The sequence below is a fragment of the Spea bombifrons genome, chromosome 1, assembly GCF_027358695.1.
Source record: "Spea bombifrons isolate aSpeBom1 chromosome 1, aSpeBom1.2.pri, whole genome shotgun sequence".
NCBI classification, from domain to species: Eukaryota; Metazoa; Chordata; class Amphibia; order Anura; family Pelobatidae; genus Spea; species Spea bombifrons.
In genome coordinates this window covers 137,655,971-137,674,194 of record NC_071087.1, presented here as the reverse complement: position 1 = coordinate 137,674,194, position 18,224 = coordinate 137,655,971, and the positions used below count along the sequence as shown (strand labels likewise).

The window sequence follows — 18,224 nt, the reverse complement described above, 5'->3', positions numbered from 1 at the left end:
TCTCCACTTCATGGAACTTGATCAGCCCCTGAATCAGGACTTTCCCGTGTAAATCGGGACATTTGCCCCTTTTCCCACTCCCCAGCTATTTCCTGTTCATATCTTTGGGCACATGCATTCCCATTGATTTCAATGCCTCAAGCAGCGAAAAATCATCAGATTATGGCGAAGGAGGGCAGCTGAATCTTCAGGGCTGCAGCTTGTACCTTAGGTAAGTGCTTTATTTTTCCTTTTCTTCATTTTGAAGAATGCATATTCTACATATGCAAGTATTATATTAGAGCAAAGGCCATTTCAGGCCGGTTGCGTTAAACTAGCAGTTAGTGACATTATTCACATGTATGTACTCTGCAGAACAAGCATACTTCTAATTGTAAAGGATTTGTACAACTGAATGCCTCTGCTGTTCTTCAGACTCAAAACCGGTGATAATGTGAAGGTGGAAACATGCCAAGATATTTCATCCAATGAAGATGATTTATGAACAAATAGGAATTATGTGACCATGTGTGGAATTTCATCTTCTTACTGCCAGAAACCTGACAAAGTACCTCTAGGGTAGTAAAATGTTGTAATAGAAGGTTCTATTTTCTTTATAACAAAGCATGGTCTTTTTAGTAGAAGAGAGTAGATAATTTCAAACTGTTAAATTATCAAGGGATCCATGAAGAACCATTCAATGATGCATATGATATCTCAATAACACATATCAGGGTTGTATTATAATGCATTTATTACATACAGAACACATAGTTGTCAACAGTCCAACATATTTGGTAAGGACGGTCCTGACAACAGGATTTATGTACCAGCCGGACGTATTTTTCAACGAATGTCCTGAATTTAAGGCCAACTAGATACTGTGTATGAGCAATAGCCAAATCAGACACTGTGGTTGGGGGTAATGGCAACAACTGAAATCATGTTAAAACACCAAGTACTAAGGAAGTGTGATTTAAGAATTACAGTTACAGAGACTCACAGTCAGGTCCGTCCCAAGACATAATGCTGCCTGGGGCGAAGTTTAAAATGCCGCCCCCCCATTATCTACCCTTCCTCTCCCTCCCTCCCTATTATCTACCCTTACTCTCCCTCCCTATTATCTACCCTACCCCCCCCCCTTGTACTTACCTTTAAGCAGTCCTGCAGCAAGTCTCCCTGCTCGGTCTCGGTGCCGGCTTGTAATGCTGAGCGCCGGAAATGACGTCATCTTCCGGCGCTCAGCATTACAAGCCGGCACCAAGACCGAGCTAGAGGGCTCGCAGAGGAGAGAGAGGGGCGCCGAGCGGGTACTGACAACTTGGTAAGTGAAAACCACTCGGCGCCCCCTCTCTCTTCCGCTTTAAAAAAAAGAAGGGCTTGGGGCGGCCTGGACCAACTGCCCCACTTGGCTCCATGGTAGGGCCGACCCTGCTCACAGTGATATTAATATACGCTGCAACATTTTAGGACACCTAGGTTGGGGGATCTGGCTAGAGTTGTGAGGAAGGGGGTCAGTAATGGAAGTGGACATCAGTCAGGAATAGCCAGGGTTCGGTCCAATACACCTCACGTGTGTCAGGAACCACTTTTTTTGCTGCCTGAACCATGGCTTTTTCATACCTGTGCCATTTACATCTACTACCACTTGTGGCCACCCTCCGCCCTCTGGAGCACTCAGAACTCAGGTGTGCCTTGTTACCTGGGTTGAGCCCTAGTGAATACATCCAGCTGGGCCTTGTTACCTGCATTGCCCTGCCTTTATGAACCTGCCCTGCCCTTCAGTCAGGGCCTTTGTATTGAAGTCTATGGACCTTCCTGCTGTGGCTCTGCACCTGTACTGTTCCTGGTTCCCTGCTTTTGTGTCCTTCCAAGTGGACTCCCTGCTATTGTGTCCTTCCAAGTGGACTCCCTGCTATTGTGTCCTTCCAAGTGGACTCCCTGCTATTGTGTCCTTCCAAGTGGACTCCCTGCTATTGTGTCCTTCCAAGTGGACTCCCTGCTATTGTGTCCTTCCAAGTGGACTCCCTGCTATTGTGTCCTTCCAAGTGGACTCCCTGCTATTGTGTCCTTCCAAGTGGACTCCCTGCTATTGTGTCCTTCCAAGTGGACTCCCTGCTATTGTGTCCTTCCAAGTGGACTCCCTGCTATTGTGTCCTTCCAAGCGGGCTGTGTGCCTTTCGTACCCTTCCAAGCGGGCTGTGTGCCTTTCGTACCCTTCCAAGCGGGCTGTGTGCCTTTCGTACCCTTCCAAGCGGGCTGTGTGCCTTTTGTGCCCTTCCAAGCGGGCTCTCTGTCTGTCGTGCCCTTCCAAGTGGGCTCCCTGCCAAAAGACTTATTACCTGTATTTTATTTTGCCATACGTCCGGTTACTTGCTTAGACTATTACCCTTATTTGCTGGTTCTGTTATATACATAAAATACACTGGATTACCTGGATTTCTGTTGGTGCTGTCTTTGTTTGCATAATCATGCACCCTGGGTTACATACTGAACCCCAAGTAACCCCTGCGCATGGGCTCCTACCCGACCTGATCACCCGAGTCCTGACAGAATACAAAGGCCATTACAAGGAGTCTGCGGGGTTACTTTCAGTCATCAAAGTGATAGGAGAATGTTTGCTTGAACTGTGCAAATCATTAATGCAAATCTGGGACTCCAACTCCAATCACTCTCATGAAGACCATTCACCTACACCTGCTAAATCACCTGAGAAATCCAACGAGCCTGTTACCAGTATTAAAAAGGAATCTCCTAGGAAATCTAGGAAACGTGAACCCCTTACCGCAACCGAATTGCAACAAAGGCGTGATGAGGAATCTTGCTTTTACTGTGGCAAAAAGGGACACTGGATCACCCAATGTCCTCTGAAACCTCCTAAACCCTCTGTACCGGTTGAACAGTCTACGTCACAATTACAGAGCTCTCCTAAAAGGGGAAGTAGCTTTATTCCCCAGGACAGTGAACCTATGGAGTATATACCAACCCCTGTGATTCCTAATGCTTATCAAACTCCAGTGGATGTCCAGCTGAAGCCTGATGATGATTGTTCTGTGATGGAATGCAGCGGCTGTGATCCTACAGTCTGTGGCAGTGTGGGTTGCTCCCATATGGATGAACTTCCTATTGCTTTCTGTTCAGCTGTGATTGCAACTCCTATCACTGCTACCTCAGCAAAGTGTGATACACCAGAGACTACCAAAGCCCCTAGTATCACCTCTGGACTGGTAACAAAGATGCATGACCCTATTCCATCTCTGGGTAAGAAGGGGCCTTCCATCAATGCTTCCCATACTGAACTGCCCTTAGTGGTACCCTGGGTACAGGGCAGCTATGTGACCCCTGGTACATGGAAAGAGACAGCCCTGAATCATACCTTCTCCTCAACCTCTTCAGCATCCAGTCATAATTTGACCTACGATTCCTTTGATTGTGTTATTAACTCTAATGGCAATATAATCAGAAAGGAAGACCTGGAGATCGGTGAACAAGCTTTACCGAAAAAGAAAAAGAAGAAGAAGAAGAAGAAATCACATTAAGTACACCCTTCTGCTCAGTTTATTAAAGTTGTACAGATTTTGTTCAGACTGTTCGCGTTCAGTGACCGCTCCTTGGGGAGGGGGTACTGTCAGGAACCACTTTTTTTGCTGCCTGAACCATGGCTTTTTCATACCTGTGCCATTTACATCTACTACCACTTGTGGCCACCCTCCGCCCTCTGGAGCACTCAGAACTCAGGTGTGCCTTGTTACCTGGGTTGAGCCCTAGTGAATACATCCAGCTGGGCCTTGTTACCTGCATTGCCCTGCCTTTATGAACCTGCCCTGCCCTTCAGTCAGGGCCTTTGTATTGAAGTCTATGGACCTTCCTGCTGTGGCTCTGCACCTGTACTGTTCCTGGTTCCCTGCTTTTGTGTCCTTCCAAGTGGACTCCCTGCTATTGTGTCCTTCCAAGTGGACTCCCTGCTATTGTGTCCTTCCAAGTGGACTCCCTGCTATTGTGTCCTTCCAAGTGGACTCCCTGCTATTGTGTCCTTCCAAGTGGACTCCCTGCTATTGTGTCCTTCCAAGTGGACTCCCTGCTATTGTGTCCTTCCAAGTGGACTCCCTGCTATTGTGTCCTTCCAAGTGGACTCCCTGCTATTGTGTCCTTCCAAGCGGGCTGTGTGCCTTTCGTACCCTTCCAAGCGGGCTGTGTGCCTTTCGTACCCTTCCAAGCGGGCTGTGTGCCTTTCGTACCCTTCCAAGCGGGCTGTGTGCCTTTTGTGCCCTTCCAAGCGGGCTCTCTGTCTGTCGTGCCCTTCCAAGTGGGCTCCCTGCCAAAAGACTTATTACCTGTATTTTATTTTGCCATACGTCCGGTTACTTGCTTAGACTATTACCCTTATTTGCTGGTTCTGTTATATACATAAAATACACTGGATTACCTGGATTTCTGTTGGTGCTGTCTTTGTTTGCATAATCATGCACCCTGGGTTACATACTGAACCCCAAGTAACCCCTGCGCATGGGCTCCTACCCGACCTGATCACCCGAGTCCTGACAACGTGATTTAGTTACCTCCAGTCAGCTCCAGCACAGCTATCATTGTGGGGGTCTAATAATTCCCCATGTGCAGGCAAGGAAAAATATTTTGCTGGCACAAATGATCACACCAGAGTGGAAACTGGGAGCTGCAGCTTCTCCCTAAGTAAAACGTTAAAAAAAATCAAGAGATGACTGGGACACCAGACAGTCCCTAACAACTATTAAAAAAAAAAACATAATAAAGATGCTACGGTTTAACAATTTGTACCAATGGGTAATGCACATTAGATTATGTCTAGCACTACTCATTTATTTTAGGTTAGATAACACTGTTTTTTGCGGTATAAGCAAAGCAGACACATCATTTTTTAAAGATGCTATTCCACAGCTGGAATTTTTAAATGCTATGGGATGTTCATAGTTGCACAATTACAAATACATTTAAGAGGATTCATAAGGAAAGTAGCCGTGAGAAAATTCTGCAAAACGCAGCAGATCTACCCAGTTGTCCTTTAAAAGATTAGAGAAGTGTGATAAAATTCTACGAGTGGAGCCATCCAAATAAGGAAAAGAACGGACCACAACATCTAAGAATAAACAGAAAGAAAAAAAATAAGGATGAACGGCAGTGTGGGAATTATGTTTGTTTGTTCTGTTAAAAGGACACCCTAGTGTCCCAGACAGGATATTCAACAAAGAACACATATTAACCCCTTAATGACAAAGCCTGTACATGTACGGGCTCAAAATGCATTCTTTTCAATGGGTTTTGGAACCGCCCATTGTCCTTAAGGGGTTAAAAGTTGTTTGTGTTCCAATGTTTCATGGATTGGCTGCTTGAACCTGCCAATCAGTGGCAGGAAAGCGTACCCCCCCCCCAAAAAAAAATCGTTAGTGGTAATCTAATTGAGGGCTACAGGTGCTGCTACGCTTGGACCAAACCTCTGTACTGGCTCTTACATCTGCCATTTTGGCTACCAAGAAAGTCTGCCTGGCTCTTACATTGTATAAGGATTTCATCCTGCCGCATTAATCTTGCCCTTGTAGAAGAATAACAACTGGGGATAGTGCTGCTTCAATTACTGCTTAGTGAATAAATCCCAATATGTTACACTTTTTGTTAGACGAGCGCTGTGTGATGAAGTTGACATTTTTATATGTTTTGAGGTGTTTCTTGTACCCTTAACAGATTTAAACACAGGATAGTTAAAATGAAAACTAAGGAGACTTATACAGAGAAAGAAGACATAAGGGTCAAATATCTTCATCAACTTGCAGAACAAACCTCTGACATCATTTAAGCTACAAGGTCTTCAATATACAGGCGGCTGTTATCAGCGACATAAATGATTGATCTGTGCGAGGCTCTGGAATTATAAAACACCTCGCCCATTTTATCCTTCCTATAAAAACAGGAACGTCAAGGTGGATTATTTATATCGCCATCTAAAAAAATACCGCGACCAAAAGAAAAAAAATTACAACAAAGCCTAAAGTGAAGAAGAAGAAAAGACCACAAGAGAAGCATTTAGAGCTGAAAATCCAATATGAAATCTATTACATAAAGAAATTCTTTTGTGAGAGGGCTTCTAAGGCTAGATTACATTTCTTAAATCAATCTATGGCACATAATCACTAAAACCATATCACTTAGACATAAAAATCATAAGCGCGCCCTTTTGCAGCTGTAACCCATTATAAATTGTAACTTAAAGCATGAGACTGTGAGCTTGCCGCGCTCAGACCGAGAAGCATATTGCAAAACCCTATGGATGACGGGCAGTGGAAAGGGTAGTCACAACTTTCTGTTTTAGGAGTTCTGAATTAAATTTTTATGTAAAAAAAAAACCCCCAAAAAACTACAGAACGTCTGGACTTAACTTTTACTTAAACCATTGAATACGAGACTTATGATTAAATAAAGATTTGCTGCGTTTTTTCACATATTGTAAGTTTGCGAGCCGCCAGGCCCTCCTTAAATAATGTATGTATTATAAGAAGCCCTGTGCAAATTGTTGATTATATACTGTATATATATTATATCATAATGTACAAAAAATGCATTGTGTTATGTTCCCTTATTTCAGTAGAGGCAGCTGGAAGATAAGAATGACTAAGGAATGGCTGCACCTGTTCGCATGCAGTAAAGCGCAAATATGGACTCCAATATGAGTTCAACATAAAAATAGGGAGGAAGTGCTATATTCATTTGAATGATTAAGTGGGACAGACAACAGAGTTAAGATGAGATGAAATTCCACTTCAATTAACAATACATTATATAAGGTCAACCCTGCAACGGTCTCCTACAAGGAGGGCTTAGATAGCCTTTCTGCATCATATATCCTCAAATCATTGCACTATTCTTCTCACATTAACTATGCATTATTCATTGCCAACAGGGAAAAGAAAAAATGTCGGTGCGCTAAGCTAGTCACAGGCTCAAATAATACAAATGTGTAATACGAGGCCTACCAAACAGGTGTAAGCATGCAGCAAGAAACAGTGTATTGGCTGTACAAGGTTTTGGTAGCAGTATAAACTGCTTTGTGTGCCCACTATGTAGGAGGTGAGAGTAGGTTCTCACCCTATTGAGAGTGTGCCTTGACGTGGCGGGTGAGCTTAATTATGCTTTGGCCAATTCATATAACCAAAACCTCTCATTTATATTATATTTATATATTTGTTGCCAACTTTATTAGGGTAAGAAGCGCAGACAGTTTTTGTTTTTTGTATACATTGTACAGCCAATACACTGTTTCTTGCTGCATGCTTACACCTGTTTGGTAGGCCTCGTATTACACATTTGTATTATTTGAGCCTGTGACTAGCTTAGCGCACCGACATTTTTTCTTTTCCCTGTTTGCACATATTTGAGGTTGTTGGCTCCTCATCAGTCTGGTTGCAGCTTGCTGTCCAGGGGTTAATAGGGAGGAGGTTTAATTGCACCTCCCCCAACACATTAAGGCAAGGTTTCCATTTGGTTTTTTTTGCTAAAAACGCCTATAAAAACGCCAATAGCGCCACCTGGCGTTTTTTTTTGTGAAAAACGGCTGCAGCCAGATGTTAGCTGTTCTTCAATAGGAAATCGCAAAATGCCATTTCCACTTGGCGTTTTTCTGTTTGGCGTTTTTTCAGTCCTCTTTGGCGTTTTTCTGCTTTTTTGGGCTCTGTGGCAGTTTTTCAAAATCGCAGCATGTTGACATTCTGGCGTTTTTTGCAAGAAATCTTGGCTTTTTTTCTCCAATAGAAGTCTATGGGAGAGAAAAAACGCCATGAAAAAGCCATGTGGGTTTATTGCCTTGGCGTTTTTTATGGCGTTTTTTCCAGTTACAATGCAGAGGATGGACCCAGTATCTGTGTGTCCTACGAGAAATAGGCTGAAAACAAACAGTTTCACACAAAACAAAGTCCTGGACTGGTTCATATTGAATTTTACACCATTTGGAACAAACATGCCATTACAAACAAACATACCCAACGCATCAACTGGATCCTGCGTGCCAAAAGCAACAGCAAACAATTTGCACCATCATTTGGGGCCAATCTTCCCAGAGGAGCAGACATTCGGAATAAAGCATGCCTTACAAACCACAGAAAAGAGACAAAAGGGTCTACCAAGTAAATGACATCAGGAGAGGGCAGATACTTGCCATTTATCCTAATCCCTTTTAGCTGGGTGAAACTTCTAACTTGTAAAGGCTGGAAAAACTGCCTAAGCTCAAAAAAAGCAATTTCCACAGAAAGGCTAAAACGCCAGAAAAAACTGCAGAAAAAACGCCAAAACGCAGGTAAATGCAGTGGCAGTTTTCTTGGCAGTTTTCCTGGCGTTTTTCATCAAGAAAAAAACGCCGGACAAAAACCCAAGTGGAAACCTAGCCTAATAAGGTTTTGGTAGCAGTATAAACTGCTTTGTGTCCACTATGTAGGAGGTGAGAGTAGGTTCTCACCCTATTGAGAGTGTGCCTTGACGTGGCGGGTGAGCTTAATTATGCTTTTGCCAATTCATATAACCAAAACCTCTAATTTATATTATGTTTATATATTTATTGCCAACTTTATTAGGGTAAGAAGCGCAGACATTATTCATTGCCAGCCCAACACCTCTTGGAGTAAGACAGTTAATAGGGTTGGCCCTTCTTAATGCATAGTTAAGTTGCTAAGATGAAATGTCTCTGTTTACCTTAACTCTTAAACAACTGGCAGCTTAGTGAATAAACCCACACATTTAGGGTGACCACATTAGTCACTTTTTCCGAGACACATGCAAATTTCACGTTGCAGAACATATAAAGTTCTGCCCTGGAGTATGTGAGATGCATAAATTCATGAAAGGGAATATATTATTCAATTATACCGTGCTTATACTGCAGGACAGCCCTTACCATTCTGACTGGGCCTTGAGCACATAGTTGAGGCTACCACAGAATTTCGGCCTAATATTAAGAGTCACGCTGGGCCAACCCTCCTTTCTGAAATCTGAGCTACCCAGGGAGCAAATGCCCACCTCCCTCCGAGCCAAGCCGCCTGGACAACAGGACGTTAGGGCTACAAACAGTACGACGGCCGACAATTAGAAACAATCTTCTAGAATCAAGAGTAGAAAATATAGGAAGGGGCGCTGCGTAGCGACATTCACACACATTCACGAATGCCTGTTCTGCATTTATTCTACTTTCTACTGAAAATCAGAAGCAGATGGACACTTGTATCTTGATTCATAAGACTGCTATGAAAAACAAACCTTTGAAGAACGTATTCAATTCATATAGAAGGTGCTTTCAATAATTGACTGTACTGCAGTCATTCTTTTGCCTTCTTTTGATTTGGAATTTGTTTGGCGAGGTGATGGTTTCTAATAATGATGTGCTGGATGGTTCTACCTTTGGCCCTTTTTGTTTATAGAGCAATTATTTGTGCATTTTATTGGTAGCATGCACTCATTATCAAGCAATGATTGTATGCTATATTGTCTAACAGGGGTTAGTTATTAAAACCATAATATTAATGGCGGTTTTTTTCTACACACAAACTGCACAGCGTAGGATGGCAAACTCAGACCTAATGGAAGGAAATTTGGTCAGATCCTGGATGAAGGTGATAGGAATTTAGTTTTTATGAGCATGGCTGCCCCTGTGGTTATGCCTTACCATGGTTCTTGCTTTGAATAACAGCAGATCAACATCTGGCCGAGGATAATGGGTGATTCTGTCACCAGTGGCTAAAACACACATACACTATATAACCAAAAATGTGTACACCTACCACACCTATATGAGCTTGTTGTATATACTATTCCAAATCCATGACCATTAATATGGACTTGCCCCCCATTTACGGCTATTATAACATCCATGCTTCTGGGAAGGCTTTCCACAAGATTTTGGAGTGTTTCTGTGGGAACTTGTACCCATTTAGCCAATATAGCATTTGTGAGGTCAGGCATGGATGTTGGAGGAGAAGGCCCGACCCGCAATTGGTGTTTCAATTTATCCCAAAGGTGTTCAGTGGAGTTTCAGGACTTTGTGCAGTACACTCGAATTTCTCCTCAACAAACCTGTCAAACCATGTATTTATGGACATTGCTTGGTGCGCCGTGACACTGTTTTGCAGTTGAAAGTATAGTATTTTCCAAAATCTCTCTCTCTCTCTTGTATGCTGTAGCATTCATTTTACCCTTTAAAGAAAATAAGGGGCCAAAATCCTGAACATTATCATTGAGCTGTTACCCCTAGACGCTTCTATTACCGTATTTGCTTGATTATAAGACGAGGTTTTTTCCAGAGATCGGGATCGTCTTATAATCAGACCTCAACTAGGTCTGACTATGAGACTAAGATCCAGATCCCCCGCAGCGATGCAGGGGACCTGGATCCTCCTGTGTTATGCACCGGTGCGGGGAACTCTGATCTCTGACAGCCGGGGAAGGTCTGCGCGATGGACGCAGACAACCCCCGCTGCTAACCGCACCTCCTCCCAGCTGCAGCGGAAGTTGTCTACGCGAATCGCGTAGAGCTCTACACACTGCCCGGACTACGCACCGGGGACTCAGAAGCACCGGTAAGTTTGGAGGAGGGAGGGACTGTTAAATGGGGGGCATAAGGCATTTCTGTAGGCAGAGTGCTCTGTGAAATGCCCCATAATATGCCTTTTAACCCCCTAAATGCCAGAGATAGGGGTATAAGGCAATTCTAGAGGCAGAGTGGCACATAGGGGGTCAAAAGGCATATCATGGGGCACAGTGGCATATAGAGGGTTAAAAGGCATATCATGGGGCACAGTGGCATATAGGGGGTATAAGGCATTTCTGGGGCAGAGTGGCAAGACAGGGGGCAGATGTGCATAACTGGGGTGCAGGTTGAAAAAAAAAGGAAATAAAAACAAAATATTTTTCTCAATCATAGCTTTTATTAAAAAAAAATTTACATGAATTTACATTTACTGGTAAAACTTTTTTCCTATAGGGTTGTCTTATATTCAAGCTTTTTCTTTTTTTCATAAATTAATATTCAGATTTTGGGGGGTCGTCTTATAATCGAGCAAATACTTTATTTATAGCACTTACAGTGGACCGGATCTGGCAGGGCAGAAATTTCACAAACTGACTTAAAGTTTAAAGTAACTGAGCTCTTCCGTATGACCCACTGTCTTGCCAATATTTGTCTTTGGAGACGGCTGTCTATGTGTTTGATTTTATACACCTGTTAGCAATGTGTGTGACTGAAACACCTAAACTCAATAATTAGGAGGGGTGTCCGCATACTTTAGCTAATATAGTGTACTTCATGGTAAAGAGGAGCTGGTGATTAGTCAGTGACACATCTGCAGCACTGTCTGATGGACATGTAAACATGCACGGCTTCATCCCAAGGTAAGGGACTATAAGGCACTATAGAAACAGATGGCCAGGGGTTGCTGTCAAATTTGGGATATATGGTTGGTTTCCAGGGTTCACTTGGTAAACTGTGTATCCTATATGTGTATCCTATATGTGGTTGTAAATTTAAGCACCACTGAACTCCATGGAGAGGGTCATAGGGTGTTACTATGTCTCCCATTATATGTCTGAGAAGCGTTGCATGTGCCCACACCAGAGGCACTTATCGTGGAAGTTTTTCTGCCTAGAATACAACCACCAAGAGAAAAGCCCTCGGTAAGAGTAAACCAGGACTTAAGACAATCCCAACAGCAAGGAGGCCTCCGTTCAAGCAGGTAAGTATCGGTACCGAGTAGATACAGCAAGGTTTGGGTGCCAGCTAAGGACAGGATTCCGAACTGGTAACTCAGCAACCCAAGGGGTTAAAACGAACAGGACAGTCAGGATAGCAGGGTGGGTTCACGTAGCGGGCAGTCATACAAGCCAAGGGTCCATACACGAATCAGGTAGTCTATGTGTACCAAACCGGTACACATAGAGATCAGACAGAAATACAAAATCAACCAGGCAATAGAATAGTCAGACAGGCAAAGGGTCAGGAGCACAGGCTACAATACACTGTATAGGACCACAACAGGGTGCCAGGGAAGAGCATTTCCGTATTTTTACATCCTTCCCCAGCTCTAGCCCAGCTCTAACCTACTTCACAGCCGCACCTCTACGTCAGAGTCACGCCAACCCCCCCCCCCATGTGCTTGCTGCCGGAGCCTCTAGCGCGCCAGGAACGGGAAAGTATATGCTTCCAGGGGTCCCTGCGCCGGCTGGCATCTACCTGTCTAATGCTCTAAATGACCCTATTATTTAATTATTATTATTATTATTTCACCTGCTGGACCTTAAAAACTTCCCTAGTGGGTAATGCACTTGCATCTTTGATAAAGCAGGACATAATATGAGCTATATAAATTAAGAAATAATAACAATTATAATAATAGTAATAATGGGTTACATAGATACCACAATACCCAATCGCTCAGTACAGACCTAGTACTAGCTATTACCCAATACTCCACTCTCAAACGGCTTAAAACGCCAGTTATTATATTATAAGGAGCGTCTCCAACCAGATATAAAAATGTACACTGTGGATAAAGTTTACGGACAGAAAATGCATGTTATCCAATGCCAGGGAAAGCTGGATAGTGATAGACAGCAGAGAACAGACCACACATCATAAGCCGCCGCTGGCTCGTTCCTTAGGGAACATATGTTTGGCTGCCTTAAAATAAACGATTTCAGCAGCCTACATGACACACATATAATGCAGACGACGTTAACAATATTTAAAACACACACATAGAGCCCTGCATAATGTGTAAAAACAAAAATATTGGTGAGCAGGTGCTACAAAATAACACAAACAATTAAACAGAGCAGCAATTTGAAACTATATGGGGTTCCAAGGTATACAGCTCCGGCACTCAAAGAGTTATAAATCCAGTTAGTAATTAGCGCATAAATTATTATATATATACATTATATATATAGCCACTTATATATTTGGCTTCTGTAACACATTCTAATCACCTTGTACAATAAACTCACATAAGGTAGCTGATGGAAAGACTCAGAATTGACATTACATTTTATTGATAGAGCGCCAGCAGATACCATAGCGCTATTAAAATAACGGAGAGCCAGATTAATTTTTACTCACTTTCTATTTTTTCCCAACCAAATCTGCCTAAAAATTAAATCTAACCAGTATTTATCTAGCGCAAATGTAGATCTATGTAACAATCTATGGTTGGGAGATTTAATTATATAGCAATTGAAATACCCAATTAACTCCAATGTAAAGCACTGTGCATACCAGCAGCTATTTGCTCCATACAGTAATATGAGTTAGCAGCCCCTGGGTACGTCTGTAGCTATCAAATGCCTCATTTTCATGTTCAGGAAAATTTCATTTCATACACAAATGTATATTTGGCATGCCATATGCCTCCAGGAAGTCTTAAGATAAATCTTTCCTGCTGTTTTCCGTATGTTTAAATTGAGCCTTATGAGGAGTAAATTGATTTTATTAAGAGTAATACAGATTTTGATACACTAGCGATGGAAAAAAAATATCTTCCACTCTGTGCCTGGAGGCACGAGGATATTAGTATTTGATCTGTACAATGAGACCGTGTTTATATACTAAATATCATACTGCCATTGCCTTATCTATTTTATTATTTAAGGAATGTAAATTAAAAATTAGGCAATAACCTCTAATACATGGATCAGAAAGCAAAGCTGATTGAATGTCATTGGATTACCGACTATGAAAAAATACATTTTTTTTGAGGATCCATAAAAGGTATTTTTAATAAAACGTTTCATAAAAGTTTCATAATAGCCTGCAATGCTACACAAAGGGTTAAAAGTCACTAAAACTTTTCCTACATGCTGGCGGAGTTTTTCAGTGTCTTACAAATATATTTATAATAATGTTATTCAATTGTTTTATATAAGGAGTAACATTTTATAATAGCAATGCATATTACCAAGATACTTATTGTTATTTTGTTTATTCTTTTATTCTTCATTTTCTACTCCTTATAGAATACACCTCCATATCCTTAAGACAGGCAAATGATTATTTCTCAGCTCATTACACAAAGTCTAATGCATATTTCCTTTAAAATAATCAACTTTCCAAGAAAATCAATGCTATCAGCTAACAATGGCATTTAGATTCCCATGTGCTTATACAGACATGTCCTGGGCTATAAGGAGTTTATAATATATTAACCTGTACTTACAGTCTCTGAATACCATGGATGGGTCACTCTGGGGCAACACCTGGGTAACTAGAAGCTGCAGGGAATCCAGACTTCTCTCCATGCTGGTTGTGAAGTCTTCAAGGTCCATGCAGAAAGTGTCCACATGCCTGAGTCAGTCCAGCTCTCCTCTGAATTTGTGTAGTTCATTGATGCAGTGGATTACTGAGAAATCTCTTTTAACATCTGCCAATCAGACATGGGCCAGGATCTAAAGACCCTCAGGGGGTCCTCCTCCCTGGCTTTGCTTATCTTTGTTGTAGGCTGAGCTAATTAGCTGACAGCTTCATTCCCACTGCTTCCTTCTGTTCAACACACCCACCTACAGGCCACTGAGAACAGCCAGCCATGAGAAAAGCATTTCTCTTTTCATCCAAACTTTCCCTACATGGATTCCAGGGAATCATTCGTATTGGGTTATTTTTGTTTAAGAAAAACCTGTTAACTTGGTAAAATCTGCAGAGGGGATATAACATTAGTTTGAGGATTTCTATTTAATTGTATTTAATTAGGGTTGCCTTGGATAGTGCATTCTTTTTATTTAGTGCCCCTGGTTAGAAGATTATTTTAACATTTTTCTTATTTTTTTAAATTAACCTTATGGTTGTATATTTTTATAAAAGTTTTTTTTTACACATTTTAATAATTTTATAACAAAGGAACAGCAGTACATGGCATTATAGTAGTTTTAACATTGTACCATTTCAAATTACAATTTCATCTACCCCTTATCCGATGATCGGTGTTAGGGTGATACGTCAGAACCCCAGATTCCGCCTCTCTGTGATTTAGGGTCGCCCCTAAGCCATGGTTGTACTTCAAGCCCATGATCAACCACTACTAGTTTTGAGATCTTTAGTACAAACTTTGTCAAACCTGCCAAACTATCCAGATGTTTTTAGACATTTCATTAAGGGGATTATTCACTAAACTGCGAATTGAAACTTTTCAATTTTTTTTTTACTATGCATCATGAAAGGTAAATTCTTCTTTGAGGGACCCTGCATAATTCATAGATAAATTAGACATGTTTTTCAAGCATCCTATTAGTGCATAGCTGAATCAGGTGGTTTCAGAAGAAAATAAGAATAAGAATAATATATTTCTAACGCTGATATTTTGATCTGTCCATTTAACATAAGATAAATCCTACCATTTCAAAGTGAAAAGAGGGGCACTTTAGGAGGTGTATTAGAGACCCGGTGGTAGTCAGGTTTAGTCAGCTTTAGTCAGCGTTATTATTCTATAACCCTGTAGTTTTATATATATGTAACTGAGTAATGCACGTGTAAGAGTGTGTCTGATTTACACAATTTATTTTAGAAAGACATTTTCTACTGTTTCCTACGCACTGAGGGCATCAGGGGAAGGAAAGCAAGTAAGGGCACTTGGATCCCAAAGTGGGATGCATCAGCTAGCTAGTCCTCATGTATAACAACCAGGGGCATAACTAGAAACTGCCTTGGGCCCCCAACTTCACCAAGCAACATGCGCCACAGTGCCATCTTTGCCCCTTGCCCTCCAACATACAATATGGCACATATATATGCAACAACACAAATGTACACAGGCTAACACACATACACATTTGGTTTCACCGTAGGGTCATGTGTCGGCTCAAAATATTTTAGAAAGGGCCTTTTTGACCTCAACTGGCCCTTACTGAACAATTTTGAAATGGCACAGAGAGACAGGCATAAGAAAAAAGGAACAAGTGGTTGCAGGGGTTGCCCCCTAGAGAGGTGAGTTCGCCCCCCCCCTGTAGTTACGCTACTGATAACAACCATAGTGGTAATAGTGGTGCAGTTAAGAAACAACCGAGGAAATGCTCCTGCCAACTCAAGTACATTTAGCATGTAGCCCCATAAGAGCTCTTTATTACTCTGACCTTGGGTACTTATGTGTACAAAGGATCATCCACTCTTGGCACGACAGAGCAGACTGGTCAATTTTGATTTGTGGACTTCATAGGCAGATGTTGGAATGAGTCTCAAGACAGACAGACGTGCTTTCACCCGGACTGACTACGTCTGTTTTCTTATGTACAATTGCTCAGAGGTTTCTTTGTCATTACATACAGAATCAGAATCGCTGATGTTATATGCAGAGATTTTGTGTTGATTGTGTTGTTCCTTAATATAATGTGTGCAGTGTTTTCTCTTTATTACAAAATTTACCCTGTATCTGAAGTGCAACTAGTTATTAGTAATAAAGCTGTTAAAAGCGTGGTAGTTGGCTTAGGTGGTCAGGACCATATTTTACTTTGTTGAGCTAAGAAATAAACAGTTACGTTATCTCAAGTTCCTTAATGTTGAAAAAAAAACCCAATTCAAAGTACAATGTGGAACACAATTCCAGAAAACACAATCCTGTTGTGCTAAGCAGCTGTCTCCTTGTAGCTAAAGCTTTGGAACTGGCCAGCGTAAAGTCTTCCGTCATCTGCTCCAGGGCGGTTATTCAGGATACCGCAGATACTAATGTGCGACCGCATGGTGCTCGTTAGATTTGGGAAGAGAGGACAGGCCGTCGCGATTGCAGACTAAGTAGATACAAATGAATGGCTTGGGTGAAATGACACAGGAAAGTCTTTGGTGCTTCAGGCCAAAATCAGCGCCGGAGAGTGAATGTGCAAGAGCCACGTCCCAGGCACTGCGTAACTCTCTACATCTCAAAGTAAACAGCACAGAACTACTCTTTATTTCATCTGTCAAATTGCTGTTGATATTGTTTCACTGAACCATCAAAGAACATGTTTCACCGTGAGCACTTCCTTCTAACAGGGCCAACTCATTTTTCAATGGTTTCAATGGCCATTATTGTATCATGTCACCCTCCCTTTTCTCGCTCAGCGTATCAATTTGAATTCACAATAATTCCATGCGCTGACAAATAATTCCTTTATAATTGCGCATGTAGAAAATGCTCCTTCTGGTATCATTTATGTGATCAAACCTCATAATACTGGATTTATTGGCTTAAAATGTGAAATGTGATCTTCAAAAAAAAAAGCTTTTGGTGGAGATGGTGGTTTTAACAATTCATCCTCTGCCTCCCTGCTTTGTGACAAGGTTTGTGGCTGAATTTAATACATTTTAGGCTTTTAACTTTATGAAAAGCCACTGGATTCCCCTCAGTCCGGCCTAGCTGTCTCGTAACGCAGATGGGGCAACAGTAGGCTAATCTTTCTAAAATGTGGTTAAAAACTACAGGTTTATCCATAAAAAGTGTACGTGGTATAAAACTAACAGATTTGTGACACAATTAGCATCTTTACCTGTAAAAACATTAATTATTTTTTTTTTTTTAGAGAATTCTCTTATACTATGTGGCATTTATATAAATTAATAAATAATTCTAATAATGATCCTTTATGACCCTTGTTGGTAATGTCTTAATATAAATTGCGCTTGAAAGTAAAAAAAAAAAAAAAAAAAAAAGGATTTGGAAATAGTAGAGTTTTATTACATGACCCTATCTATATTACCCTATATATAAACCGAGTTTTAAAGTTACACCTCCTCTAAATTAATTTTATAATAAAGTCTTGAGTCATTTTATTGACCCGAGGTGTTATGACAGTTGAGTTCTCTTAAGGGGGTAGTAATATCTAAAGCACATTGCTAGAAAATGGGGTGCAATACAGTCCATGCCTCTGCAACAGATCCTAAAAGTGCCAGTCCTCAAAACAACAAGTTTGGACCTTACAGGTATCCTGAATTTTACTGATTTATGTTCGGGACTCTCACAGGACAGATTGGAAATTACCCAAGTTAATGCTGGCATGATGCTAATCCTTTAAATGATGTTTTAATAAAATCTCCCCTTGAGATGATGTAATATGTCACAATAGATAGTAAGCTCCCAAGGACAAGGTCCTCTTCACCTTCTGTACCAATATGGCTTAACCTGTGTGAAAGTTATCATCAGTTGTGTCTATTGTGACAGCGCTATGGAATCTGTTGGCACTACATAAATAAAGGTAATCGATTTACTGTATCGGGCCTTGCCATAAGA

The 18,224-nt window shown here is 41.4% G+C and overlaps 1 protein-coding gene across 1 annotated transcript in view; it reads right to left on the bottom strand.

The window, feature by feature from the left end:
- Positions 1-14,374, bottom strand: part of LIX1 (limb and CNS expressed 1) — a 67,065-nt gene extending 52,691 nt beyond the window's left edge. Inside the window, exon 1 of the mRNA XM_053474728.1 lies at positions 14,193-14,374. Coding sequence (XP_053330703.1) covers positions 14,193-14,301 — 109 coding nt within the window. The 5' untranslated portion in view covers positions 14,302-14,374. The remainder of the gene's footprint in view (positions 1-14,192) is intronic.
- Between the last annotated feature and the right edge of the window lie 3,850 nt (positions 14,375-18,224).